The following is a 27,062-nucleotide window of genomic DNA, read 5'->3' as shown; positions in this document are numbered from 1 at the left end:
ACTCAGCAAGATCGGGCAGCTTTCCACGAAGGCTGCGTGAGCTCATCCTCCCAGGACTTTATTGAGGCTGAAAGTACAAATTACCCAGATCAGAGGAGCCAGAGGAGGGAGAAATGTTTTCAATGCGTCTTGGCTCCCGGAGGTAAAATCGGAGTGGGAGATGCTGAGCCAAAAGTCAACCCTGGGTGATAAACAGAGTCCTTGATCTTGTCCCTTGACCAGAGAGTGGCTCCTGGTCTGCTAACATGTACCTTTCTCCTTAATCCTGGCTGTCCATACCATGTGATTTATGACAGAATCCAAACCCAAGTCTCCACTGCAAGTCTTAACTTCTCTTTGGAAGTTAAAGGGGGAGAGGGATGCTCTTTTTCCGTGATGTTGTTTTTCTCTAAAGCTATATGCTAGTCACAGTGATGCAATCCTGCAAGCAACTCATTTCCAAAACAAGACTTTCATTCCCCGGAGATGGACATCTTCCAGGGTGTCAGTAAACCGGCGATGGGGCAGGTCATCCATCGGTGGGCGAGTGCTCCTCAGCCCTGGCAAACCTGCCGTTGCTTGTCCCATCTGAGCACCGCCGAGGATCTCACACGGGGATCAGGCACTGGGGTCTTTCCTGCCCGTCAGACCCCTTTCCGAGTCAAGGCACGCAGCACTCTGCAGTTCCAACACGAGACAGGAGCAGAAGGCACAAAGCCATGTGATTGTCTTCTTCTGTCTCGTTTTTTTTTCTTTTCTTTTCAGGTTTTGTTTGGTGATTTTACCTCCTGGGAATTTGCCTTTTATCTTCCAGATTTACAGGAGGAAAGTGAGACAAGGTCCAGGGAAAAATTCCTCTGCGCAGCAACATGGTTTGTCTCCAGCACGGAGTATCTCAGGAAGCAGAGTGAGAAGGTCAAGGCCGACCTGCATCAAAAGGCTCAGACACGTGGGGCATGAAGCAAGTGCGGGCCACATTTCCATCAGAAATGAAACCATGAGCTAGTTGCCTTGCTGTCCAGCTTCGTCTCGAAGCCCGTGAGGTGTGCAGAATCCGGCCAGGGCCCTTCCAAGGGGACGGTGAAGACTCATACACAGACTTTTAAACAAAGGTCCGAAGGTTATAAAATGGAGCCCACCTCCACTTCTCATGCTAATGTTAAAGATTAGAACCATCTAAAGCTCCCCATCTGTGCGAAAGGTGAGCTTCCCCTTCATGCTTTAGGGTGTGGGGGTGTGGGGGGCGGAAGGAGCTGATTTCCATTTGGTTGTTAGGAGAGGAAACATCCCCTTATAGTCCCAGGTCTCTTCTTTGAAGTCAACCTAGTTTTCTACAGCTCATAATTAGAACCTTCAGATCGGTATGTTCTCTGTTTTCTCCCAGCAAGGAAGGCTGAAGGGCAGACCGGCTGCGGTTGGGGACTTCAAACCCCATCGGCGCAGCTCAGGCCACACACAGGGCTTTTGGACACCAGCAGTGACAAGATATGTAGTGGATGTTAAGCCAAACTGAAATAAATGTACCCCTTGCCTAATACGCATTCATAAAACTCAACTTCTGTTGACAAGCTAAGTGTCTTTGATAGAGGCGCCCAAGAGAAGAGCCTGGGTCCCCCAGGGTGAGAAAAAACAAGAAAGAAGTGAGAGGCGCAGGCTACGTGCCCACCCGCCTGGCCCGCCTTCGCCTCGGCGCCACCCGGAGCAGGGTGAAATGCACATTCTCAGGCTCGCCCGGACCCACTGAATCTCAGCCTCTGAAGGGGAGGCCCAACTATTTGGTTTTTAACAAGCACTTCAAGGAGTTCAAGTTTGAAAATTACTGCTTTACTCAACGGTTTCCAAATCTGGCTAATCGCTAGCATCACAAGGCAGCATTTGAAAGCTTTCTGATCCTAAGAGCCATGCCGTACATACGGAACCAGAATTGCCACCCACAGAGCCTTCAAGAAGAGACCACTGAGTCACGGACTCAACAAGTCTTCCCATTCCGGCTTCACCTGCCCCAGTCAAGTCTCTCAAATCCCTTCTGGACTTAATACCAAGTTGATTTCTGCTTTAAAATTAAGTTGATTTCTGTCACTGGTAATAAAATAGTAACATTGACTCACACCAACATTCTACCTGAAAATTCCGAATTTGCAAGAAATCTATATTAAGTGAAAAAATGCTTATTGCTCCCTCCTTCCCTCCCCCAGAATGGCTTTTCCGAGGAGCAGGAAGCATGCATTTGGCAGGAGAGTGGCAAGATGAACAAAGATGTTTCATATGAGGGGAAAGTTCCTCGAATGAAACTGGAAAATTGGGAACCATCGAGGACGATACAGTACGAAAAATTTAACATCCACTACAGGTGAGCTGATAGAGACGACCCGGTCACTTAAAGAAATTCCCATGTTGGCTCAGCTCCAGACTGATTTCACCCCAGAAACTAAAGGAAATTGCAGATATTACCTTAAAATGCAGTCAGCAATCAGAAACATTATGGAGAGCTCAATTTTGAAAGAAAAGGGAAAGTTGAATTTTGCAGATTTCAGACCAAGGAGTCTACCAATTCGCCTGAGAAATTTTTCAGGCATTGCAGTAAACACGTAGGTTTGAAGATTCAGGAAAGAAAGCAAAGTGATTTTGGTCACGTGCAGTGGTTCCTAACGAAACAATCCCAGCGAAAAGCCCTTTCAGGTCTGTTTTATGTCGTCACTGGGGATCAAAGGCTGTGTGAGCCGCTCTGTCTCTTTATTTCAGTAAGATAATTGGCAAGCATCCCATTACTTTCCTGGGGACAGGATAAAAAGATATGTGAGATGAATGGTAAGTGCCACCCAAAACAAAAGTTTTCATCAGCGCAATAAATACGATCAGGGAATAGATTATGGTCCTGACTGAGTTTTCTTTAAAAGCCTTAAAATGACAATGTCCTCAGTTTTCTTTCTCTTTTTCTTTTCTCTTTTCTTTTCCTTTTTAATTTTTTTGGCTGGCTCTGTAATGTCGTAGCCGAATGAAACTCCCAGGCCATTATTCCCCAAATGCTCCTGTACGTGCTAATAAAAACACGCACTCTATTCCAGGAGTGCTGTTTCCCAGGAGGGGCACACCCTCAGGTCTCCCTGCTTCCGCCCCTTGGCTGGGGGCAGAGTCTAGGGGCTCTAGATCCAGAAAAAAATCGCCCCATGGCTCAGCCCCACAGGGTGAGTGCTCCATCTCCAGCAGAAGCCCTTTCTGATCAGAATTATCAAACGATACAGTAAAACCGGTATCACACTGATCAACCATATTTTGCAGGTGCTCAGCTATAAAGGGGATGCGCAGTCCCCCCTCATGATTTACTGAACAGTTTTGTGACTCTGCTCTTTGCATCTCACTAGAGGAACGTCGACGCCCTGTCACAGCAGCAACTATTGAAGTGTTTTGTGTCTGTAGCACCCATGGGTACCAGGTGCAGTGGGCACTCCTCACTCCCCTCCAATTCCCTGCAGGTCAGTCTCTCATGGGCACTGATTTCACTAACATCTGCCTCAGCAGGCATCACGTCCATGCCTCTTACTGTGTACTTGGTGCTCTTCTGAGCACCTTTAACAAATCATTGTATGTTTTTTCCAACACCGAAGTATTAATATGATTGTCCCATTTTCCAGATGAGGAAATGAAGGCAGTTAAGTAACTCGTCCAAGGTCACACAGCTCATTGCTGGTGAAATCTGAATTGAAATCCAGGTGTGCTGGCTCCAGAGTGCAGTTTTCTCAGCCTCGATGCTGTATTTACCTTGTGTTTACTTCTGTACAGGTCCCTACACCCAAGAGAACCTCAGTGCCCGCTTAGCGGAGCGTTCAGTCCGTCCAGTCCTGACACTCAGTGTGGAATGAGAGGCTCTTGCTGTGAAATCACCGGGCGCTCAGTTTCCCGCTTCCCCCACAGGGGAGAGGACATCACAGAAGCTACAGACACTGCTTCCCAATGTGCAAGCAAAACAAAATCGGAAGCGTCCTTTCAAAAGGAGGAAAATGCTGAAACCACGCCAATAAGCTAAAATGGGTGAATGAAAATGAATCCTTCGCTGCCTGTTGTTGCTCACGTAAGACGTGTAAGATGCACCTTCTCTCTTCAGTGCTGACTTGACTGTTTCATGCAGTGAACATATAAACTACAAAAGCTACGAGGTCCCCTCGCACCCTTAGCTCCCCAGTATCATTTTCCTACAAGACCTTCAGCTGACCGATCAGGCATTCCTGCATGAGGTGTTTTCAGGCCCGCGTCCCCCAGATGGGAGGAAATTCCACGCCGCGGCCACTGGCCCGGCACAGAGCCGCACAGTGCGGCCTGGACACCACCCACGCGGGGCCATGAACGGGCTGCTTTGACTGGCCCGAGTTCACCGCATCACGATGACGCCTTCAAGGGCCACTGCCATGGGACACTTGCCTCACACACAAGCCCAGAGCCCAGCACGTCTCATTACGCGGACACCCCTCCTCCCTCCTCCCTCTGTTCCCCAAATGTGAACGTCACCCTGGGCATCCCGGGGACCGCCTGGGCGGCTGCCCCTCCGCTGTCACCACAGTCAGAGACACAGGGACTCTTCCAAAACGTCTCCCCTGGGCTTTGCTCTCTCTTCTTTCTTCCATCTCTACTTTCCCACTTCCCCGCATCAGGAAAAGGCAAAAACTAAAAGCGCACACGGCGCGCCCCTTCCTCGCAGACGCGGCAGCCCGCCTCAGGTTAGCCTCTGGGCCCGTTCACTCGTCCCACCCCCCAACAAGGCGCCGTGGGCACTGGGGCCTGTCACTCGCCCAGGCTCAGGGGTGAGGGGCAGCGCACGGCCTGTGCCCTCCAGGCCCGTAAGGCAACCAGCGCACAGAGGGCGGAGAACCCAACAGGCCGCAGGGCAGCTCAGCGGCTCGAGCGGGGCGGGGAGGGGAGGCGGCTGCGGGAAGCCTTGAGGCATCTGAAGCAGAAGAAAGAAGATCGGATGTTCGTGTTTTAAAGTTCATTGTGCAAAAAGCACGGTTCTGCAGATTGGCTGTGGGCAATGATCATGAATGGCAGCTGGAAATCTCAGAGGACAGGGGAAAAACCTTAGAATTGATGGGTCAGGCGCACAACCCACAGGTCAAGTCCACAGTGCAGAGTTAACCTCACAAAAAATAGGTACAAGCAGACATTAGGTGCCCTGAGGGAAGGTCATGGCACCAACTATAATATAATCTTTTTAGAAAATCAAACCTATGTCTGATGAACCCTCTACACATAACCACCAGCTTCCAAAGGACAGAAGGACATGCTCAACGACACCATGGGGAGAAGCCACCAGAAGACCTAGAACTCGTGCAAACAATGTGAGTCCTTCAGCAAGTCAGTGACAAAAAGAAGAGGGAAATCTGCAATTAAGAGAGACTTAAGAGAGTAAGGCAACTGTAATATATGAGCCTTGTCTGAAAAAAGCAAACAAATCACACAAAAAAAGCAAGAGGCAAATGTGAGGGCCGGCTGAACGCTTAGGAGCTTTAAGGAATCACTGGTAGCTTTTTAAAGATGTGATAATGTATTCGTGGGTATGGTATTTTCAAGAGTGCTTCTCTTTAAAAATACATCCTGAAATACTTACAGATGAAACGATACTATTCTCTCTACTTTGTATATGCTAATTTCCTATAATAAAAGTTTTGAAAAAGGAATGTAGTATTTCGGTAATGTTTGCACAGCTCTAAATTTACTTTTAAAAAATCATTGAACTGTACACTGACCCAAGTGCAAAATAAGAGACCTATTACACTTTAAACTTACTTAGAACCTATTAAAACTTTAAATCTATTAAAACTTTAAAAACAAAAAAATATAAAGAGTAAAGGTGAGGAGACTAGTTAGGAAGCCTCACTAGAGGTCAACAGAGAGATGACATAGTTGACACTGGAGGGAAGCAGTGGGGGTGGAGAGAAATAGATTCCAGAAATATTCATGACACAAACTCTACAAGACTCGGTGGATGGAGGGTGGGGCAGGAGGTGCCGAGTATAGCTCCTGGGTGGCTGGTTTTCAGGTGGACCAAGAGTCGGATACCTGCCGAGACAGGGAGCTGCAGGGAAGCAGGACTGGCGGGGGATGACCGTGTGTTGGGTTACGGTACCTGAGGAACAACACGCAGAGATGAACGGGGCAGTGCAGAGATTTTTCTGCAGGCAATTTTCAGGTCTTGGGTTCTTTTTTTAGCAACGTCTGCCTTTGTGGAGCCAGCGCTTCCAGGCTGAGACATCTGGGGATTCCAGAGGTCTGACTACCCAAAAAACGGGAACAAAAGACGCTGCCCTTTCAAAGAGTTTGAACTGGTAAATTTTTAAAAAATAAAGTTTGGAAACAATAGGAAAACTAAATTTTTAATACTTATTCCACTTGAAATCATCTTTAACGCACAGTTTAACCCAATTAGATTTATGATGGTTGATATCTTCAACTTTCCTATCAGTCTTTTCTAAGCTTGTTGTTTGTGTTTCTTGGATCATTTCATTTGGTTGCGACTGTTGTTATATGAAGTTTGTTATATAACTTGGTGCTAGTATATTTTGTTTGTTAGTATATTGTCAACATTTTCTTTGACTCTTGTTTTTCTCCAGGGTTTGAGATGGCAATTCCTTCCCATCTCCCATGAGGGCCCCCTAGAGAAGGGATGTAGAAAGCGTCTGGTTTCCTGTATGGTGGTGGGTCAGGTGGTGGGATGGGAAACAGGAGTTACAGAACATTCCACAGTTTAAACACGGAAAATTAAGTATGTCGCAAGGTGAAAATTAAGTCACTGTCCAAGACCTATTTGCCTTATGACCAATGCCAGTTCCTTCCGGATACCAACACAGGTTTCTGCCCATCTCAACGTTCAGAGTTTTTAAGAGTATATTCTTTGATATTCTGGAGGGTTCTTTTTGTGAGCAATTTTAAGAGACTGCACTTACAATGAGATTTTGAAGCTAAAATCTCTCAGAGGAAATCAAACTTACAGAAGTTTCCTGCCCCCAATCTTCCTGCGTACAACATCTCAGTACAGGGCTTGTCTTGGAAAACTGATTTCCCTTCCTTCCCTCTTAGTGCGAGTCTGTGCCCCTTACCAATTCCATCCTAACAATTTGCAGATTTCATTTGGCTCCATTTATCCCCATTGTTACTATTTCGAGGCCCTACCAAAATTGCCACATGACATTTCGACTCTGGATGCATTCTTGGGGTTTTTCCTTTCAATTAAATGCTTCCAGAAACAAAAGTTCGGAAAATGGGTTCACCCCAGCTGACTCAGATCCGAAAGCTTTTCCAAGGAGTTTTTACAGGGAAAATACTGCTGGCTTTCACCCTCCAACACTAAGCTCCGGCCTGCAACCCGAACCCAGCTTTCATTTCTCATATCTCCAGCGATGTAGAAATCCCAGCGAAGGAGCCATCTTTCCTGAGAGGGGCTGGCTCTCTGCAATGTGCCTGTTGCCCTTTTCCAGTGAAATTTCCACATACGGCGTAAACTCGCTTTTCTTGCCCTGACCAACCGCAAGCAGCAAAGCCCTTATTTACATGCTGGTTCATGAGGGTTTCCTTTCATGGAAGTTTTGACCGGTCTTCCATACAGAACGGTGTGAGCGTGAGTGAGCTCAGTTGTGTTGTGAAACTTTGCATAAGCGAAGTATGCTTTTTATTTCCTTTCAGTGATTCCTGCGGAGACGGCCAAACAAGTTTCTAATAAATTCTTAAAGGTATAGCCTCACTCCTGGGCCCTGCTACTCCAAGTGCAGCCGCTGGACCAAGAGTGTAGACATGCCTGGGAGCCTGTTAGATGCGGAGTCTAGGGCTTCACCCCAGACCCCCCGAGTCAGAATCTGTACTTTAGCAAGAGCCTCAGAGGATTCTTGTGCGGTCAAGTGTGAGAAGCAGTAAGATCCCAGGCGTTGCTGTTGCTGTTGACCCGTGGACCATACTCCTGAGATGCCAGAATCTCTGCATGTCTCTTCATCACCCCCAGACCCCAGGTTCACGCATAGCTCAGCATCAGTCTTTGAAAAGCACTGGGCCTTGTTCAGCGAGGACTGGGGGAGGTCAGGGACTGAGCAGTCAACAAGACGGGATGCCTGTCTTCTCATCTAGACTGTAAGGTCCAAACTGAGGGTCCCGAGAGGAAAGGCTCCTTAAGAGAAGTGGAAATCTAATATCTAACAAGACATCCTTCCTCTGAATGAATTCAGAAGTTCCTGTCCAACCGTACCTTTGGTAAGTGCTCTAACAGTCCATTTTTCACATTATTAAAATTTGAAAGTATAAAAATTATTATACTTTATAATAATAAATTATACTTTATAATAAATATTATTTATACGTATTTTATACTTCTTATATGTGCTAAAATTCCGGTTCAAGAACACACCTCCCTCTATTTGGTTCTTTTTATGGGGAGAAGATGTATCTTTTCAAAGTTTGGGTTGTTGGTTTTAATCCCAAATGATCTCACCAAACTTGAAAGCAGCCACAAGACGTTCTCGACTTGCAATTCTAAATTCGCACCCACCAGGCCGCACATGCTCGGTCCGCGAAGCCCACTGCGTTCGCGGTGCCCAGGCGGGCGGAGCGAAGGCAAGACGAGGCTCATCACCTAGAATCTTCTGTCTTGAGCTTTGGCTCTTTAACTTTCGACAAAGCTTTCATTTCCTCTCCGGGAACATGGAAGAGAATGAACGGTACGAGCCCGCTCCCCGGCTGGAAAGAACGACCGAGTGGAAATGCGTTAGGGCCGCTGCCCATTGCACGCTCGGGGACTGGAGGAGGCAGGCGGGGCGGAGGGATGGCGGGAGCTCCTTGCTAGCCCCAGGCTACAGGTCACAAAATCCCCAGAGAGCTCCTCCGACCCAGGAGACGTCCCTCCTGCTGGGGCCTTCCAAACGTTGCCTTCTTGGAGAAAAATCGAGGAAGAGAAAAGAAAGTTGCTCGGCCCCTAAGTTAGCCCGGCCTCTCCTGCGAAGAGCCAGGCGGCCACTGCGCTGGACTCTGGCGTCTGCCGGGCCCTCGGCAGCCAAAGGAGCCCCCAAACCGGAGCAAAGCTGAAGCACAGACGATCTGAGCAGCTCCATTCCGCTGGGTGGGGGGTATTTCGGGCTTGCACGAATTGTTAGCCAATTGTTGGTAAATACTATGATTTAACTTCTGCATCCTTGCATACCAAGTGCTGGTACTGTTCCTTCAATCATCCATTCAGCATATATTTGTTGAGTGCCTACTATGTGCTAAGCTCCATTTTAGGTAGTGAGAACACAGCAATGAGCAAAACCATGTCCCTGCCTTAATGGAGCTTGTATTCTTTGGGGGGAGTGGGGGGCGGATAGAAAGACAGGGGGAAAACCAAGTCTATCAGATGGCAATAAAATTAACAAAATTGATTTGAGAGGGAGTATCAGGTGGGAGAGGGACTTGGTAGCAAAGTAGGGTGACCATTTTAGGTGGTATTAGTTAGGAAAGATCTCGTGGAGAAGGTGACATTCAAGCCAAGCCTTGAAGGAGACGAGGGAGCCAGACCTGGGACCTGGAGAAGAATGTTCCAGGTGGAGGGCTGGCTCGATAAATACAAAGACCTGAGGTGAGAGTGTGCCTGGCTTGTTGGAGGAACTGCAAGGAACCCAGTGTGTCTGGAGGGGGAGTCTTGGGAAATAAGGTTGGGGGAAGAGCTCTGGCTCCTTGAGGGAAGAGAAAGAATGACTCAGACTTCAACACACGATCTCCCTCTGAGCAGAGAGAGGGGCGCCCGCACCTGCAGGCCCAGAGGCAGCTTCCTCGTGAGCCTTCCGCACATGGGGCAACAATCGGACACCAGGAAGCTATCTGGTAGGTTTCCCCTCCGAAAAACCATTCCAGAAAACTCTGGTTTTAAATATTTAGGTTTGATATGGAAATAAATGTCCTAAACTCAGACAGGTGACCATAAAAAAGACTATAACTAAAAATCCTTCAGCCCGGCAGAAGGGGGAAGGCACCTACTAAGTGCTGGTTGCTAGGCAACTGGCTGGAACCTCTTTTATTTAAAAAAGAAAAGAAAAAAGGCCCTGGCTTGTGTGGCTCAGTGGTTAGATAACTGGCCCTCCCACCAAAGGGTCATGGGTTCGATTTCCGGTCAAGGGCAGGTACCTGGGTTGCAGGTTCGATCCCCAGCCCCCATTGGGGTGCGTGGGAAACAACCAATCAATGTGTCTCTCTCACATCAATATTTCTCCCTCTCTCTCTCCCTTCCATTCTTAATGAAAATTAATGGAGAAAAATATCCTCAGGCGAGGGTTAACAAAAAAAAATAATAAAATAAAAATTAATAAAATAAAATAAAATAATAAAATAAAAATAAAATAAAATAAAATAAAATAAAATAAAATAAAATAAAATAAAATAAAATAAAATAAAGGTGGTGGGAATGGTTTGGGCTCCAAAGCCCTAAAGTTTCTCTAAAATCTTCTATTCTGTTTCTACAAGAAGCGAAGGATCTATCTCCTTTTCATTTTGCATAAAACCCTTCGTGTGTGGAATCGCTCTACCGGTCCTGCTTGCCCTAATACATTATAGTTAGAGGAAGAAAACATAAGGCCCCTGGGTACTTTTTGCCAAGACTTGGTTGCCCAGTTTTTCTTTTTTCACACTTGGTATGTATTTAACTTCTGGTGTGTATGGCACACAAACGGCCCTCCTTTCAGACTGGCCACGCTGCGAACACTCAATAATACTGGACAGCACAGGTCGGACGAGTGCTGAGATCTGCCCACAACAGTGCCCCCTGAGGGGTACAGAACCCATCTTCACGCCCAAAACTGTTCAGAACAATACAGTAAGCTTTTTCAAAAATGCTAAAAAGTTCATTCCACTTCTCCTAGCACTTGGCCAAATGATTTTCCTTAATGATGGACATTTCGGGTAAACATCCAGTTTGGTTATAAATGAAATCTTGCTTCAACATATGAACATTCCTGGGTTGGAAAAGTCTTCCTGCGGCCGCCGATCCTGGCGTGTGCGCCTCTCTTTCGGTTAGCAGGCTTGGTTATTAAAGACAGCTGTGTCCATTGTTTATGAAGACTGTGGATGCTGAAAACCTAATAACCAAACCCAGAAGTCTCAAGAGTCCCCTCCTCGCCTTTCCTTGAACTTGAAACTGAAAAGACACACATTCCCACCAATGTCAGGAGCCGTCGCTCCTGTCATCCACCAATCACAGTCATAAGCTCAGATTGTGAGGGAAAGGAACCCTAGAGTCAACACAGGCCGACAACGAAAATGGGGCAGTAAATCAGAAGAATGAAAGAAGTTAAAGTACGTATCCCATTGATGTGGTGAGAGTAACTGCCCATTCCCATTCTGAAATTAGAAAGTAATTTCTCTATTATCTAATTTTAGCTCTTAAAGTAAAATGAAAGGATATTTCTTCGTAATGAGTGCCTGCCTTTAATGATGTTTGACTACATTACAAATGTATATTTAATCTGACCAAAACCGAAACAGGTACCTTTCCCCCCACTGAAGGGAATGTCTTTTTCTTCATTATAAATGTATCTGTTTTTTCTGTTGTTTAACTCCAGCAATACTCAGAGGTTTCAAGTCCCTGCATGGGACATTTGGAACGTGACGTTGTTAATTGGGATCACATTGTCTGGCTCTGCTATGTGCCCCATAGAGAACAGAAAGAGGCACTGGAGTGAAAACGTAGTGTGTAGGATTACGTGACGGAGGTGCCTGACACTGGGTGCAACTCCAGGTTGCTTAGACATGTCACGGTGCTCCTGACACAGAAGGAACGCCAGACCCTGGCGGCCTGTCCCCTTGCTGCCCAGTAAAGGCCGCTCAGTTCAAGCTGGCTCTTCTCAGCCACCGCGAGAGGACTTAGGTGGGTCTGCCAGGGATGCTTCCCGGGGATGGCTCAGCTACGGGCTTCAGAAGACGGTGCTGGATGCGCACAGGGGGAAGAATCCTCTCCTGCGTCTGTGGCTCGGTTTCCCCCAGTTTGGGGGAGGACCCAGGCACCGTGGGATCCAAACACATTGCTGCTTACACTGACAAGTGGTACCACTTAAAATTCCACCCAAAGGAAATGCCGGTAATTGAAGCCATTCACGGGACAGCAAAGGCGCTGCCACCCTCCAAACCGAACATTTGAATGACATTTAAAAGGTGCCAAAATGTGTAATTGATTCATTCAAAAGATATTTCCTGAGTATCTAGGGTGTACAGCACCCTGGGATGAATATTTGAGGAGAGACCAAGATAGCAATGAAAATGAATTATGCTACTTTATTAACACAGGCCATCCTGCGGAGATACTGATGAGAGTCCAAGAGGGACGGCTGGAAACGACCAGGACAGGGACATGGGAGCTGGAGGGAAAGGAGAGGGGTGGGGGTGGGGGTGGGGGTGGGGGTGGGGGTGGGAGGTGGGTGACGCCATGAAACCGAAACAAGGCAGCAAAGAGAGGAGTGGACCCACAGGTACCAATTTAAAAAACAGCTAAGTTCTCGTTGAACCATGATGCTGTGCACCTGAAACTAATACAAAACAATATTGAATGTAAACTGTATTTGAAAGACATAACTGAAAAAATAAAATAATAAATAAAAACTGGAAGAAAGAGTTCTTATGATAATAATGGAGAAAAGAGCAAAGATTTTGGAAACACTCTAAAGTATTATAACACTACGATTTTATTCTGCTTTGCTGACGAAATAGGGTATTTCTTCTTACTCTCATTAGTACTTGTTTCCTTTCTCTTCTTGCCACTCCACAGGAAGATAGGGTCTAACTTACATTTGTCATCTCATGAGGCTGGAGGAGCCAGAGCTCACCCACCCCCGCCCGTCTCCTTCCCGCAGCTACTCTGAGATTTTCTCAACATTTTTATTTTTTTAATGCTTTAGATTGGATTCTCTTCCTCTCCAGATTTACCATAAATCCTTCATATCACCACGTTCACAGAAATAAAAAAATGAATAGATTGAAACAAAGACCCAAGTAGGAAGACAGTTCCAGATCGTATAACTCATTTTCAAGAACATAAACACCAAGTCATAAAGGGCTAAGACCAGGCATTTAGCCCCGTATTTTCTGTTTCTTCCGTGCGAGATACTCTGCTCAAAGGCGGGCGGTGCATCGGGCCTGTCCGCAGAAAACTTAAAATCTAAAACAAAGGAGATGCCGAGGCGGGAAGGGATGGGCAGGAGCCCAAACACGCCTCGCCGGGCCAGGCCGGGGCAGGGGCTGCAGAGCCCGGCGCAGGGGACAGGCCCGAGGAGCCCGGAGCAAGGTCGCCTCGGCACGGGAGCAGGCGCAGGAGGCCGTTGCCCCAAGGCAGTCGGAGCCGGAAGGAGGGGAGCCTAAATAAAAGCCTTGGACTAATTAAACTCGGGAGCTGACACTGGTGACTCACTGTTCTCTTTGTTAATATATTTGGATCGAGATTTGAGGAGAAAAGTTTGGAAGAAGACATGGGGTTTCGGCAGACTCTGTCATTATCCAACATGCAATGTACGCACTAAGGTCAAAGCGCACACACAGCCCTTTTTCAGTGTTTTTAAAAACGTATCTTTACAGAACTGGCAGAAGATTAATGTCCTTGGTGCACACACAGACCTCAAGGGAACTTGAAGCGCTCAGAGAAAATGGGAAATAAAACGCAATTTACAGAAGAAGCGCAGTTGACTAATAAATGTACTTTAAAAGTTCAGTTTCGGAAACCAAATGCCAGTGAAAACAAGATTGTCAAGTGGAAAAAGAGTTTGGAGGCAGGAAGATACACAGGTAGGCACTGCTGACTGGCCTGCAAACTGGACATCGCCTATATGAGGTGTTGTAGCAACACACACACAAACACACACACACTCCTCCCTTAGAAAGCTGGTAACCTCGACTCATTAATTATCTGTTTATAAGTTTAGCCTAAGTAAATAATCAGGGAAACAAAGACCTTAATTTTCAGATGTTTGTTACATCATTCGTAATAGCTAAACCTGGAAACCATATTAATTTTCAATACCAGAAAAGTGATTAAATAAATTCTAGCCTATGTGATCCTATTAACCAATGTCACCCCAATAAATTAATTTTTAAAAAACTTTAGTATACTGATAGAATATTAGTAACTATGAAAAATTATGTTTTAATGACTTTTTAATGAAATCGAGGTAAGTTCACAATATAATAATAAATGAAAATAACCAGAATGCAAAACTACATATAAAATGTGATCCTATCTAGTCATATAACTGCATGCAAATATGAAGGAAGAAAGGGTGGAAAAAAATATATCAAATTATATCAACAGTGGTCATCTTTGAGTTGTATGATTGTTTCTATTTTTCAATATATCTGGACTTTTTATAATTACCATGTATCTCACAGTTGGGATATATCGTATGCTATCTTAGCACACAAAAAGTTGTTGCGGACAATTTGATCAGGGTTTATTTTTAAGAAACACATCCAAGCCAACAGAGTGTAACTGTCTGGAAACAAAACATGGGATCCCCTCTACATTTGAGAGCTCAGTGCCTAATAGTGTCGAACACACGAGACACTCAACCGTTGTTAAGTTAATCAACGACCAGCTGGCTGCAGACACAAGCGATGGATGGAAAGATGGAAAGAGGGATGAATTAATAGCTGGAAAATTCTTTAGCGTTTAGTACAACTGGTATCTTTCCTGGGATTTTCAGGAGTGCGACAGACCGTTAGGAGAATAAAGGAAGACGGAAAAAAATAAAGGGAATGATTTTCACAAGGATACAATGGGATGAGATTTCAAGATTGAGCTAATTTTCCTACCAACTCTCAATATTATCCCAAACCTCACTCAAAGTTGTAAATGCATCTGCTTCTTGGGCAAAGGGGAGAGAAACTGCTCAAAACCAATGACACGGCTGCCCCTTCATCCTACCAGAAGGACGCACTGAATTCACACAACCACCAGGACTCACTTGTGTCTGGGTGACCCCAACTCCTGCAGAGAAGCCCCAAGGAGGGATTTCCAAAATCAGCGCTTCAACTTCACCAGTGACTATTAGGAGGAATGGACGGGCCCCCTCAGATCGACGAGCTTGTCCATCCGTCTTGGAAGCAGAGGCAAGAGGAGGGCTCCGTCCCAGCAACCGCCACATTCCCTCGTGTACTCGGCTTCTCGGCGCGGAGAGGCACAGCCTCCTTGCTCCCACCGTGAGGGTGACGGATATGCCTCCTTCAGCCGCTCTGGCATCGGGGTGACAGACACTCAGGCTGAGCCCGAGGCTGAGGTCTGGCATGAGTTTAAACTTGCTTGGACTTGTGAGCCTCAGAGAGAGCAAGTGCAACTCACATTTTCAATGTGTTAATATCTCTCGCACCAAAACTGGGCTTCTTTGGGGACGCTCGTGTCATGTCACCATCATTTCTCCTTCCAAATGTCTGGTTGCTCTTTATGCCATAGATTCAAATGGCATTTCCCACTTTCCGATGTCTACAAACACTCACATATAATATCCCAGAGTTGCCCTGGCTGGAGGGGACGGATGGAGGATGGGAGAGAAATGACACATGGCTTTTTGATCAGGCGGTTCAGGACTTCGGCTCTCATCAGCTCTCTGACCTGGGGCAAGCTATTAAACTTCTAGGGATCTCAGTATCTTCATCAAAAAAACGGGACTAATGCCTTGTAGGTTGCAGAACAATTTTGAAAATGAACATTAAAGCCCCGTGTGTATTTGGCAAAAGGGCGTACACTCAGTAAGAGTAGCTGTTGTTCTGTTATTGTTATTAGTAATGTCTCTGTAAATAAGTCGTTTGCTCATTTCTTTTCAAACTCTGTGTTTGCCTGTAAATGCTCAAATGCCATACAAGAAGTTTCCTTTCCAACTGTTTTCCCTATTAGACTCATTTTTAGGATGGTGGCTCCCTGTGTAGAAAAATAAATTTTCTATAAAGCTATAGATTCAGCTATAAATTATATAAAGAAATTGACATAAGGAACCTTAGAAACCACAAAAAATAAAGACATATATGGAAATTAATTCTGGATTTGGCCTGAAAACACATGAGATAGGCCTGAAATAGAATTCAAAGTATATAATAGTCATTCCCAATCCACTCAAACAAACAAAAAAAATTAAGCACCCTGTTGTTTTCAGAAACTTGCTGATAGTAGTACTCAATAAGGAATACAGATTAACTAGGCTCATGAACTGTCTGAGACATGCCTCGAGGTCCTCACCTCATTCCCACCAATTCTAAGCTAGCATATCATGAAACTTGCCTAATCTAAACTAAGCCCTTACATTGAAAACCCCACCTTAAACCAGACCCCCCGAAACCTCATCAATAACCCACCTTTGGCCTTTTCCTTCTAAAACTCTATTTTAAGGCCCTGTCAAGGTAATGACCACAGTAAGCAAAAAACTCAGCTGTGTCTTCCAAATAGGTCATTCAGGTGGTATAGCCGAGAAGCAAAAATCCAAAACCCCCATAGCAACAGCTGGATTCAACCTAAAGAGAATGGCATTGAAACAGACCTTCCAACCGAAGCCTCAGCTGACAGGCGGGTCACAACAGCACAGATCCATCCAGCATAACACGCCAAGAGCACCTGCCACTTTCCTGAGCTAGTTGGAAGCCCCTCCTAGCTGCCAAGTGCTATCCAGCCCTTAAAGAAAAGCCTTCCCCATCCCCACCCCCATTGGCTGCTCCAAACCAAGACCGTTTGTCCTCAGGGTGATGGTCCATCACAATGCCAAGTGGAAGAGTGTAGCAACAGCACCGATATTTCAGCCCAGTTTTGAAAACGACTCTGAGGGTTTGGGGCCCACGTTGCTTAGATAAACAGCCCACACTGATCTAATTCACTCACTAATTGCTCAATTCTCCAATTTATTGCCCAGATGTAGCCAAATTCCTCCCCATGGACAGGGAAGGCACAGCAACAGCCTGTAACGACAATGCGCCAAATCGCACATGTTACAAGTAAGGCAGAGGCCAGGAGAAGGTTCAGCACTGTGGGTCCCCAGTCTTCTGGTCAGAGGAACAGCAGTGTGGCTGCGAACATGTCACTTGGATTGCCATGGCTTCACGTGACCACAAAACTGCTGAGGTGGCCCCCTGCTTCTTATTACAGGGAAGTGCAACCTGAAGCCAGACACTGGGGCAGGGAGGGGCTGGACGGTGTCCCCTTCGCTTCAGGGCAAGGTGAACCCTGGGTGGGGGAACTATGCTCTTCCAAAGCCCTGACACAGCGCGTGGCCCTGATCATCGGTGACCGTCCCTGCCACTGAGTCTTCTGCGGCCATGCGCAGTGGAAACCTCTGAGGCCTAGAGAACACTTTTCAAACCAGATGTCCCCAGGGAAGTCATCCACATGCCATGCAACTCATAATAAGCGCTATGGTGCTGGGTCATAAATCCATCTTCCTCTCAGCTCATCAACTATGATGTGCATGTCCCTGTTCCCTGCTGAGTCGGCAAGGACTAACGGTGCAGGGGAAATAAAAGTAGCAGAGAGAGAGAGGCAGTGGGGGGTTGGGGGGAGGGAAGGAAAATCAAACAGTTATTACGAATGCCCTTTGTGGACCACGAGCTGAAGATACAGTCACCCTTTTACATAGACCAAGTTAAATAAAATTATCACACACAAAAATATTACAAATCATTTTAAATATTTGGAAAGTAAAGTATGGTTGCTCTAAAGGATTAGGCAACAAGATTGGGAGTCAGAGGAAGGTGTGGGCTTCCAAGGGCAGGATGAGTGGTGCTAACTAGATATGGGGAGAGTAAATGGAGAAAGGAAAGAAGAAAGAACAGCCTAGGTCAAGGCCATGAGATGTTAGACCGTGCTCCTCAAACTCTGCTTGGCAAATGAATCCTCCGGGTTGCTGGTTAAACTGCAGATTTCAATTCAGTAGGTTTGGGGTGGGGCCCAAGATTCTGCGTTTCTAACCAGCTCTGGGGTGAGGCCAACACTGCTGGTCTGGTCCACACTGTGTGTAGTGAGGATCCAAGCATCTGCCCAGAGGCCAGAGCACAGAGAAGGGAGGGCCAGTGAGGAGGCCAAAGAGCTTGGCAGAGGTCAGGGGAACTGGGTCTAGGAGGAGTGGGGCCCATGAAGATCTCTGCTTTCTTTGTTCTCGCCAAATAACTGTCCTAGGAGTTCATTTTCCCTGGGAGACGGCCCTTTGCAATCTCCAAAGTGTAAGTGAGAGCAAAGGTGTTTATGGACTTCAGGGCTTCTAAGAGCCAATAAAGCACAGCTCCTTCATCACAGACAGCCCATTAACAACCCATGTTTATTAGTAGAAATCCTCTGAACTTAATACGCCTTTGTCAGCAAAAGTAATTGATCTTGGCCGGTTAATTTGGCTGCTTTCACAGATCGAGGACTTGCCACTCTTTTAAGAGTGTCCGACAGCTCCGTGGGCTTCCCTCCCTTCAGCAATCAATTCCCAAGAAGACTGAGCCCACAGGCTTCTTAAAATAGTTTGGGGAAAAGAGAACATAGACATCTCTCAGTGACACCTTGGTCGTTAGTCTCAGAAGCCTGGAAGATGTCGGGTTTCTCAAAAAGGTCTGTGCCGGCTGCCACTGTCCCATTCCCTGAGAATGTGACTGACAAAAGGCACACGGAACTGTTCGCTGTTCCGTTAGGCAGGTAATAAAAGCTGGAGCTTAAAGGAAAGAGAAGCAGATGTGTGTTTTAACCAGTGTTTGGTGTACTTTATAAACTATGCTTTCCTTCTGCCTCAGGAAAGAGTCAACCTCTTTCCCCTTTAAAATGAATATAGGACTGCCTGGCCGGTGTGGCTCAGTTGGTTGGGCGTCTTCCCAGGTGCCAAGAGGTCACCGGCCCAATTCCTGGTCAGGGCACATGCCCGAGTTGAGGGCTCGCTCCCCAGTAGGTGGCGTGCAGGAGGCGGCCCATTGATGTTTCTCTCTCATCAACGTTTCTCTCTCTCTCCCTCTCTCTTCCTCTCTGTCTCTAAAAATCAATTTAAAAAAACACACATTTAAAATGTATATAGGACTTAGGCAGACTGAACACAAGCCACAAGGAACACACTGTCCTATGACTCAGACAACCCTTCGGAGCAGCCACAGGAGCTCAGGTTTTTGCCCTCCTGGTCAGTACCGGGACTCTGGGGGAGAGACTCTCCTGGCCCTTACTTATCTCCTGAGTAGATGGGGATGGTTCGGTTTCAGGAGTCACGGGAAAGCATTCCTCACGTGAGTCATGATGACACTCACACCTAACCATGTCAGACGCACTGCCTCTGGAGCGGGTGAGAGCGATTGTGAAATCCTCTCCAGGAGCCTTCCAACGTTCGCATGCTCTCAGCTGTCTGGAATGCCAGCCATATAGACGGTCGTGACCCAGATCAGGATGTAAAGTCACGGGTCAGGCATTTCTTCATTATCTACGGAATCCATCTCGATGAGGTGGAGCGTCTCCCCAGCCGTCCGCCTCCGTCGCCCCATCACAAAAACACGGGTAGGCAGAGTCTCCTGGATTTGGAGAGCGTAACTAAGGGCGTGAGATATGAAATACACGCCACCCGATATACACAGTGTTTACCGGAGAGTTGGGGGACCCCTCGAAGGGCTGGAGATTCATTTATCAGAGAGGGTAATGCCCAGGAGGGATGCTCCACGGGTGCGCGACCCCAGAGGGGGTGCTCAAGGCAGAGGGGAACCAACCTCCTGAGAGGGGGTGTCTGTCTAACAATAGCTCTCCTTCCCCCGCAAGAAGGGGCTGGCGGCCTTAATGGGCAGAATATCTGTCTGGAAGAGAAGACACTCCTGGTTTTAGTGTGCTGTCACAGACGGAAATATGAAACAGGGAGAAGGGAGGCCTTGCAGACAGAGCGGCACGAGGAAAGGACTGTAGGCTGAGAAAGAGCAACGGGTTTTGGGGCTATAGATCCAGAAGTGGAAACACAAAACACAGGTTTTAAAGCATACATACACCCCTACGTCCACTGCAGCGTTATTTATAGTAGCCACGATCTGGCAGCAGCCCCAGTGCCCATCAGTAGATGAGTGGATAGAAAAGCTGTGGAATTTACACCATGGACTACGACTCGGCCATAAAAAGAAGGAAACCTTACCCTTTGCAACGGCGTGGAGGGACCTGGAGAGTATCACGCTAAGTGAAATAAGCCAGTCAGAGAAAGACAAGGACCATATAATTTCACTCATATGTGCAATCTAAAGAACAATATAAACAAACAAAATAAAAACAGACTCATAGATACAGAGAACAGATTATTAGTTGTCAGAGAGGAGGGGGGATCGGGGACCGGGTAAAAAAGGTCAAGGCACTGAGTAAAGATTGGTAGTTACAAAATAAAATATTATCAGAAAACTTCACAGCTACCGGTGTGAGAGAAATAAAATTGAGAAACGAGCAATATTTAATGGCAAATAGAAATTATTTACTTAAAAAAACAACACAAAGCTATTTATCCATAATAAGCAAGAGAGGAAATACATCGAAGTTGAATCTGAATTTGCAAAATCATGTTAATCTTCATTAGTAAATTGCCTTTGTGTTTTTGTATACTATTACAATATGATGTATATTACATACCTCATAGTACATATATCATATATGTCCTCTCCTTCCCTGTCTATCTCCTTTCCCTCCCTCCCCCTTCCCCATATGAAAAAGCCCTCGCCCTTGGTCACGCTTACTTTACTCAGGACTCTCTAAGCTGTGTGTGCTGTAGGAAGGGAAAGATTTTAGGAAAGACATGTAGAGAAATGACAAATGCTATGACTTATGATGGTCCACATCTGATTCTACTTTGGCGAAATTACGATGCTCAAGTTCCCCATTATTTTTAATATTCTGAGATGCATACTGTATGTTCTTTATTACAAATGATTAAAAGCTTTAAAAATATATGGTGTAAATAACTTGGAGTGGCTGGTTAAGACTAGGTTCCCCCTCGTCACCGTGACCACCGTCATCACCAATGATTTTACTGCAAATTTAAAATACATAAATAAAAAAGATCCCCCTTAATATCCTAACATCGGCCAAGTTCCTTTTTTCATCCCAAGCTCTCTGAAGGTATCCTTGGGACATGAGCTACAAGTCAACAACGCTTGGAAAGGCAGGTCTGCGGCTTTGCCTCATGAGTCCCTCCTCTTCCCAAATCCACAGCTTAGGGTCCCCTTCCTCCTGTCCGCTCCCCCCAGTGTAACTGGCCAATCCCCGGGCCAGGCTCTCTCCCCGCGCAGGATACACTAAGGCGAGCTGACCCCACCAGCTTCCCACCTGACTGCACCAAGGACTCCACAGCTGCTTCAGTGAGAAACTCCTTTACCCAAAGAGCAGAGAATCCATGTCTCCCCAAAGAAGACAGCAAGTGGAGGAAAACCAGCCTCTTCCCCCCATTCCTTAGACCAGTGGTTCTCAATGAGGACTGACCTTGTTCTCAAGGGGGCAGGTGGCAATGTCTGAAGACATTTTTGGTTGTCACAACTGAGGGTGTGAGTGCTCCTAGAATCTAACGGGTAGCAGCCAGGGATGTTGCTAAACATCCTACGACATACAGGACAGCTGCCACCACAAAGACCTACCCAGCCCAGGATGCCAACAGCGCCAGGGTCGAGATACCTGCCGTCGAGAGACCGGCTCTCCCCTGGGTTCCATATCGGGGCGAGGAGGGGAGGCTGTAAGGAGAGTCAGGGCCACTCTGGTGAGTCCCAGCTGCAATTAACCAGAAGGATCGTGCTCGGACCACCCAGGGCAGTACTTACAACACAGGAACACTTGGTACACTTGTCTCCGTCGGGCTGAAAGTGCTCCCCTTCCCGGTACTGCACGCCCTCAAACACGCAGCCTGCAGAGCAAAGGAGAGTTTAGAATGAAGGGCAACAGCCTTTGTTCCATTCGACGCCATCCTTCTACCCACTGCTCGCCGGTCTCCCACCTCCACCTCCATCTAGCAGAGTGTCCCCTTTAACCAGAGGACAATACTGCCTCGGGGTAAGAAAAGGAGGGGGGAGGAGGGGGGAGGCAGAGGAAGGGAGGGAGGGGGGAGGGCGGGAGGGAGGGAAGAAGAAAGAAGGAAGGGAGGGAGGGAAGAAGAAAGAAGGGAGGGAGGGAGGGAAGAAGAAAGAAGGGAGGGAGGGAGGGAGGGAGGGAACAACAGAGTACAAAAGATTGACATGGGCCCAGAAATCCGAAGATGCTCAAAAGCACATCAGAGGTTGGACGCAGGTCAGCCTGAAGGGGACCAGTGCAGAGTGGTGAGCCCTAAGAGTCTGTGGAGCTCACCACAACTCACTGACCACGGCCAGGGGAACGAAACCCCAGAGGGGCCAGAGGAGGCAACCAGAAGAAGTCCCAGCGAGAGAAGTCACTGATGAGCTAAAGAGCCCATGACATGAAGAGCTGCCATCAGTGAGTACTCAGGAATTGCTCAGCTCTGCCAGGCCCTCTCCGTGCTCCTCAGCTCACTCCATCTTCACAGTGAGCCTACAAAGTAGGGACCTTTGTCACTGTCCCCATAGGTGGGGAAGACATGGCTCAGAGAAAAGAAGTAACTCACCCAGCTGGCAGGTGGCAGAGCTGGGATTTGAACTCAGTTCTGACCCACCGGCCACACCATACAGAGGTCCAGGTGCCAAGACAAGAAGAGGCAAAGGCAGGTCAGGAGGTGCCACACGGGTTTCCAGTCCCACCCTGTATCCTGTTAAAGGGGTTGTGACCCCCAGCAAGTCTGGCTAAAAATAGGACCAGAAGCCCAGGAGGTGTCTGCCATTCAGAAAGATGCTCAGGGCACTGTTATATTCTTAACAGATCTCACAAATGACCTGAAGTACATCTGGCCAGTAATCCTATGTCACCCGCGCCATGGGAGGACTGTCAGCTAATGGCAAAGCCACTTTCCTCAGGTCTGTCCTCTGGAGGCACTTGGCCAGAATAGCCGAGGCCACTCCACATGGCAGACAGTGCTGGAGCAGCAGTAGCAGTGGCCAACACTCGGCAAAGGGGGCTCTTGGGAAAGACTGGCTCATGCCCCTGGGAGTAAGTGTTCACGGCCAGCCAACTGAACTCATCAACAGAACCCACCAAACTCTTGAAGCAGCTGGTTCCTTCCAAGGAGAAACAAGCGTTACCCCTACCCACCCGATCCGGCTAACGAACCGCACACAGAGCCCACTGTTCACTGCAAGGCAAGGAGACAGATGCTGCTAAGTCTAAAGCTGAATAGCTGAGTGGAACTGGTTTTAAAGTCCGTCTGATACCTACACCCAGCCATCAGCCACCTCCTTGCTGTTCCCAATGATGCGGGAAGACCCGGTGAACCTGGGTCCCTCCCAGTGGCTGGGGCTCAGCGCTGTTCATAATGGCAGCTACGCGGTCGTCTCTTTTCAAAGGACGCAGCCAACAAAAACTCTTCAAATCTTTCATATGTTTGAACCACTGGTTCTGTCCTACAGCCTGCCAGGTGACTAACCACAACAGCCTACATCTGACAGCTTAAATAGGGAATTGTAAATGAAAATCCCATGCAAACGGCTCCCATCACAACCCGCCATCCTTGAGCAAAGGGTCAGAAGGAAAGGAAGGAGTCGGCGGCCAAGAATACCCTGGAATCTGTCTCAGGAGGAAGCTGGCCACAGACTGTACATGTGTGCCATTATGTGGATACCACTCCGTGATCAACGACAGATGCCAGTCCTGATTACCAAGGAGAATGTCCCAAGGCTTCCCTTGAGGGTCCCGATCTAGACTTGGCTGAGTCCACCCTCCCAAGGCAAAAGATAAAGCACTCTGGATGTGGCCTCTTCCAGTCTTCTGATTTGCAACCCAAAGGTTAGCCTTTGAAATTAAGGAGAGGGAGTCCTGGCCAGTGTGGCTCAGTTGGCTGGACGGGTCCCATGCACCAAAAGGTCCCTGGTTTAATTCCCGGTCAGGGCACATGTCTGGGTCTCAGGCTCAGTCCCCAGCAGGGGGCCTGCAGGAGGCAGCTGATCACTGGTTCTCTCTTATCATTGATGTTTCTCTCTCTCTCTCTCCCCCTTCCTCTCAAAAAATAAAAAATCAATAAGAATATTGTTTTTAAAAAAGATTCAACTTTAAAACAATGAAATTGAGAAGAGGGTGGGAAAAAACAGAAGAGGGAACAAAGTTGATTCTTGACCCCACAGCTGAGGGCGCCGGGGCCTAGCGTGTGGCACTGGCATGCTAACTTTAAAGATGTGCCTCCCGGGGCATCTGGAACCAAGCAGAACAATTACCATGGTGTGCAGGGTGGTGGGAGGAAAGAGAAGCCTCACCAACCCCGCCCTTGGCCTTTACTCACTCTCGGGCCTCATTCTCACTGGGTGTCCTCCCTTCCTCGGTGAACGGCGGACAGTACCTTGTCCCTCGCTGGAGGGTCATATGCACTGAACAGTGTAGTATCTACAACCATGGAGTCCAGCCTTTCCTTCTCGGGAACTCAACCAAAAACAAAATGGAAGAAGAAGTTGCTCAAATATGAGAACTTCAACGGCCAAAATAAGTTCACGCTGAGGCTTGGACGCCACACTTTCAGAGGCAGCCAAAAAATATGACCACCTCCTGACTGAGGAGGGATGTTATATATGATCAGTAGATTCTGTATCAATAAAACAAGAGTCTACTCAACACAACCAAATTAATATTTAAGAGCTATGATAACTTCTAAATCTACACAGCATTAAAAATTTGCTCTGTGATCAACCTCAACCTTGAATCATCTGGGAGGGCTGGGTCCTACCCTCAGAGATTTCGATGGAATTGGTCTGTGGTGCAGCCTGGGCACCAAGATTTATTCTTTGAAGCATCCCAAGTAATGTTAATGTACAGCCTAGAAAACTAGTGACCTAACTTAATGAAGATCTTGTAGGCATTTAAGAGTATGGCTATGTGATATAAAGCATATTTAGTGCATTCAGAAGAAAAAAGTACTCAAGCAAACTCTGATTGATAGATACAGAACAACTGGATTACAGAAAGAATTATCAGCCAGGTTTTGGTCTACGTGTAAGCTCCTCCAATAACACTTCACAGAAACCCCACTGTGAAAAGGAAGATTGGTTCCATTAGGACTGCGCAGGGAACTCAGGAAGGTCAGAAGGAGTGGAGACAGATTGTCATTCAAAGATAAGAAAAGACCAGACCTCAGAAGGGGCTCAGGTCTGGACGCATGTCAGGCCACATGGAGGGGAGCGGCAGGCCCTGAGCAGAGAGCCTCATCTGTGCTGAGCGCCCCATGTCCCTTGTCCCAGGAAGGTGCACAGAACAGAAGGCTCTTTGGAGATTAACCTCAAATGTCAAGGAGTTGTGAGCATCGCCTCCAACGAGGAAAAACACTCAGCGGAAACCCCAAAATGCAGAACATCTGTCTAAGAGGATAGGCCAGGGGCTTAAGGGATCAGAAAAAAAAAACTCTCTCACCTCAAAATCCCCAGGCTCGTACCTAAGGGCAAGCAGGGCGGCAGGGGGCCTTGGTAATCCTGTTCCGAGTATAAGAGGAAACCCTCCGGCCACAGGGAGGGAAGGAGCCCTCCGCCCAGCTGGGCAGCGGGGCCCTCTGCGAGGACAGTGGGTGCAGCCCCTTGCCCCGCACTGACAGCTGAGGCCGCCCAGCCCTGGGCTGAATTCCCTCAGGGACACGGCTCTCGTTTTCAGAAAACATCTGGTGACCTCATCACCCAGGCCAGCTCTGGCCAAGGGACTGCAAACTGCAGCCGTAAAAAGACCTTTCTGGTAGCGAGGCAAAGCCACAGCCTCTCCTTCCAAAATAAGCGTTACCTGCGGCCCCGCCGCGCGGAAAGCAGCCCCCTGGGCCTCGAGCATCCAGGTGCCAAGACCTACAGCACGGTGCCTGCACCCCGGCTCACCAGGGGGCCAGCGGACACTTCCAGGCAAAGACGTTTGCTCTCCAAGCCCATGAGTTGCACCGACGTAAAGTGAGGAAAAGCCCGTCGGGAAAGGGGGAGCCACGCCCGCTGGGGGAACTCAGGTTCCCACAGTGCGGCTCTCCGCGGGCCCTGCGGCCCTCCCCGCCCGGGGCGTTTACCTGGACACGCGGGGCAGCAAGATCCCGGAGGCTTGGAGGGGCTTTTGCAATGCACGACACATCGCACCTCGGACTCGGTGACAACGCCTTCCTGCAAAACAGAACACCCAGGCGAAGTGAGCCCGGGTCCCCGAGGGCCCAAGCACTTTGGAAAGTAACCAAGGTAACCGGAGAAGGGCCCGGACACAAAACGTGCGGAGCGAAGCGAGGGCGGGTGTCAGGTGCAGGGGTGGGTGGCACAGGTCAGCTCAGGTCCCCCTGGCTCCGCCCACGGATGCTTCTGAACTCAGGGCGCTGGTCCTGTCTCTTCCCTCGCCCTGACCTTGGCCCTTCTCTTTGGCCCTGATGTCTGTCTGTCTGTCTTTTACATCTAGTGTTTAAGGCCCTGCTGCCAGTTAGTAGCTGATGGAGCCTCGCTGTTCACAATTGTTTTAAGCTTTCAACACTTACTGTATTTCCTAGCATTGCTATTATACTTTAAGCCATTAATTATGAGGCAAAGGGTATAAGCATAACATTCCAGACGGGCATCTGGAGGCCTAAATCCTTGAGACCCTTCTAGAAAAAACTAGCCCAGCTCTGCGATCTTAGACGTTTTACTCTGTCCCCCACCCCCCCAGAGCCTGGCTCTCCAGCATCAACTGAAGAGATGAAACTATTTTAAAGTTCATCATACACATGTCAAAATAGGGACTTCGGGAAATCAAGTGACTCATTAGCAAACTGATCTTGGGACTCTAGTATCTTAATATCAGTTGAAACATTATTTAAATTAATTTTCAGAGTTGGCTGTCAGAGAATTTTCACCATGTTCTGTCCCTATTTTATAAATGGATTTGTGTGTTTGTCTGGTGATTGCTCAGTCTTGTTTTGAGGGGACGTGTAACACAGGCTAAAAATAATGTAACGATTTGATAACGAGATCATTTTCCTCTGTGTCTGTTACCATAGCATCTCAACACAACAAGGAAGGAGTTTTTTCTGAAATGTCTTCATGTCTGTCAGGCCTGAGGCCCCCACCACCAGTGCAGTTTACTG

At 47.6% G+C, this 27,062-nt stretch overlaps 1 protein-coding gene across 2 annotated transcripts in view; it reads right to left on the bottom strand.

The window, feature by feature from the left end:
• Positions 1-27,062, bottom strand: part of BMPER (BMP binding endothelial regulator) — a 169,169-nt gene that overhangs the window by 94,827 nt on the left and 47,280 nt on the right. For both annotated transcript variants that reach the window (XM_087821255.1, XM_087821253.1), the window contains exons 5-6: positions 26,025-26,115; positions 21,727-21,809 (exon numbers count right to left, since the gene is read on the bottom strand). In XM_087821255.1, the coding sequence (XP_087677381.1) occupies positions 21,727-21,809; positions 26,025-26,115 (174 nt within the window). The remainder of the gene's footprint in view (positions 1-21,726; positions 21,810-26,024; positions 26,116-27,062) is intronic.

This window comes from Miniopterus natalensis, chromosome 10 (genome assembly GCF_054644295.1).
Source record: "Miniopterus natalensis isolate mMinNat1 chromosome 10, mMinNat1.hap1, whole genome shotgun sequence".
In the NCBI taxonomy this organism is placed as follows: Eukaryota; Metazoa; Chordata; class Mammalia; order Chiroptera; family Miniopteridae; genus Miniopterus; species Miniopterus natalensis.
This window is presented reverse-complemented; position numbering and strand designations above follow the sequence as displayed.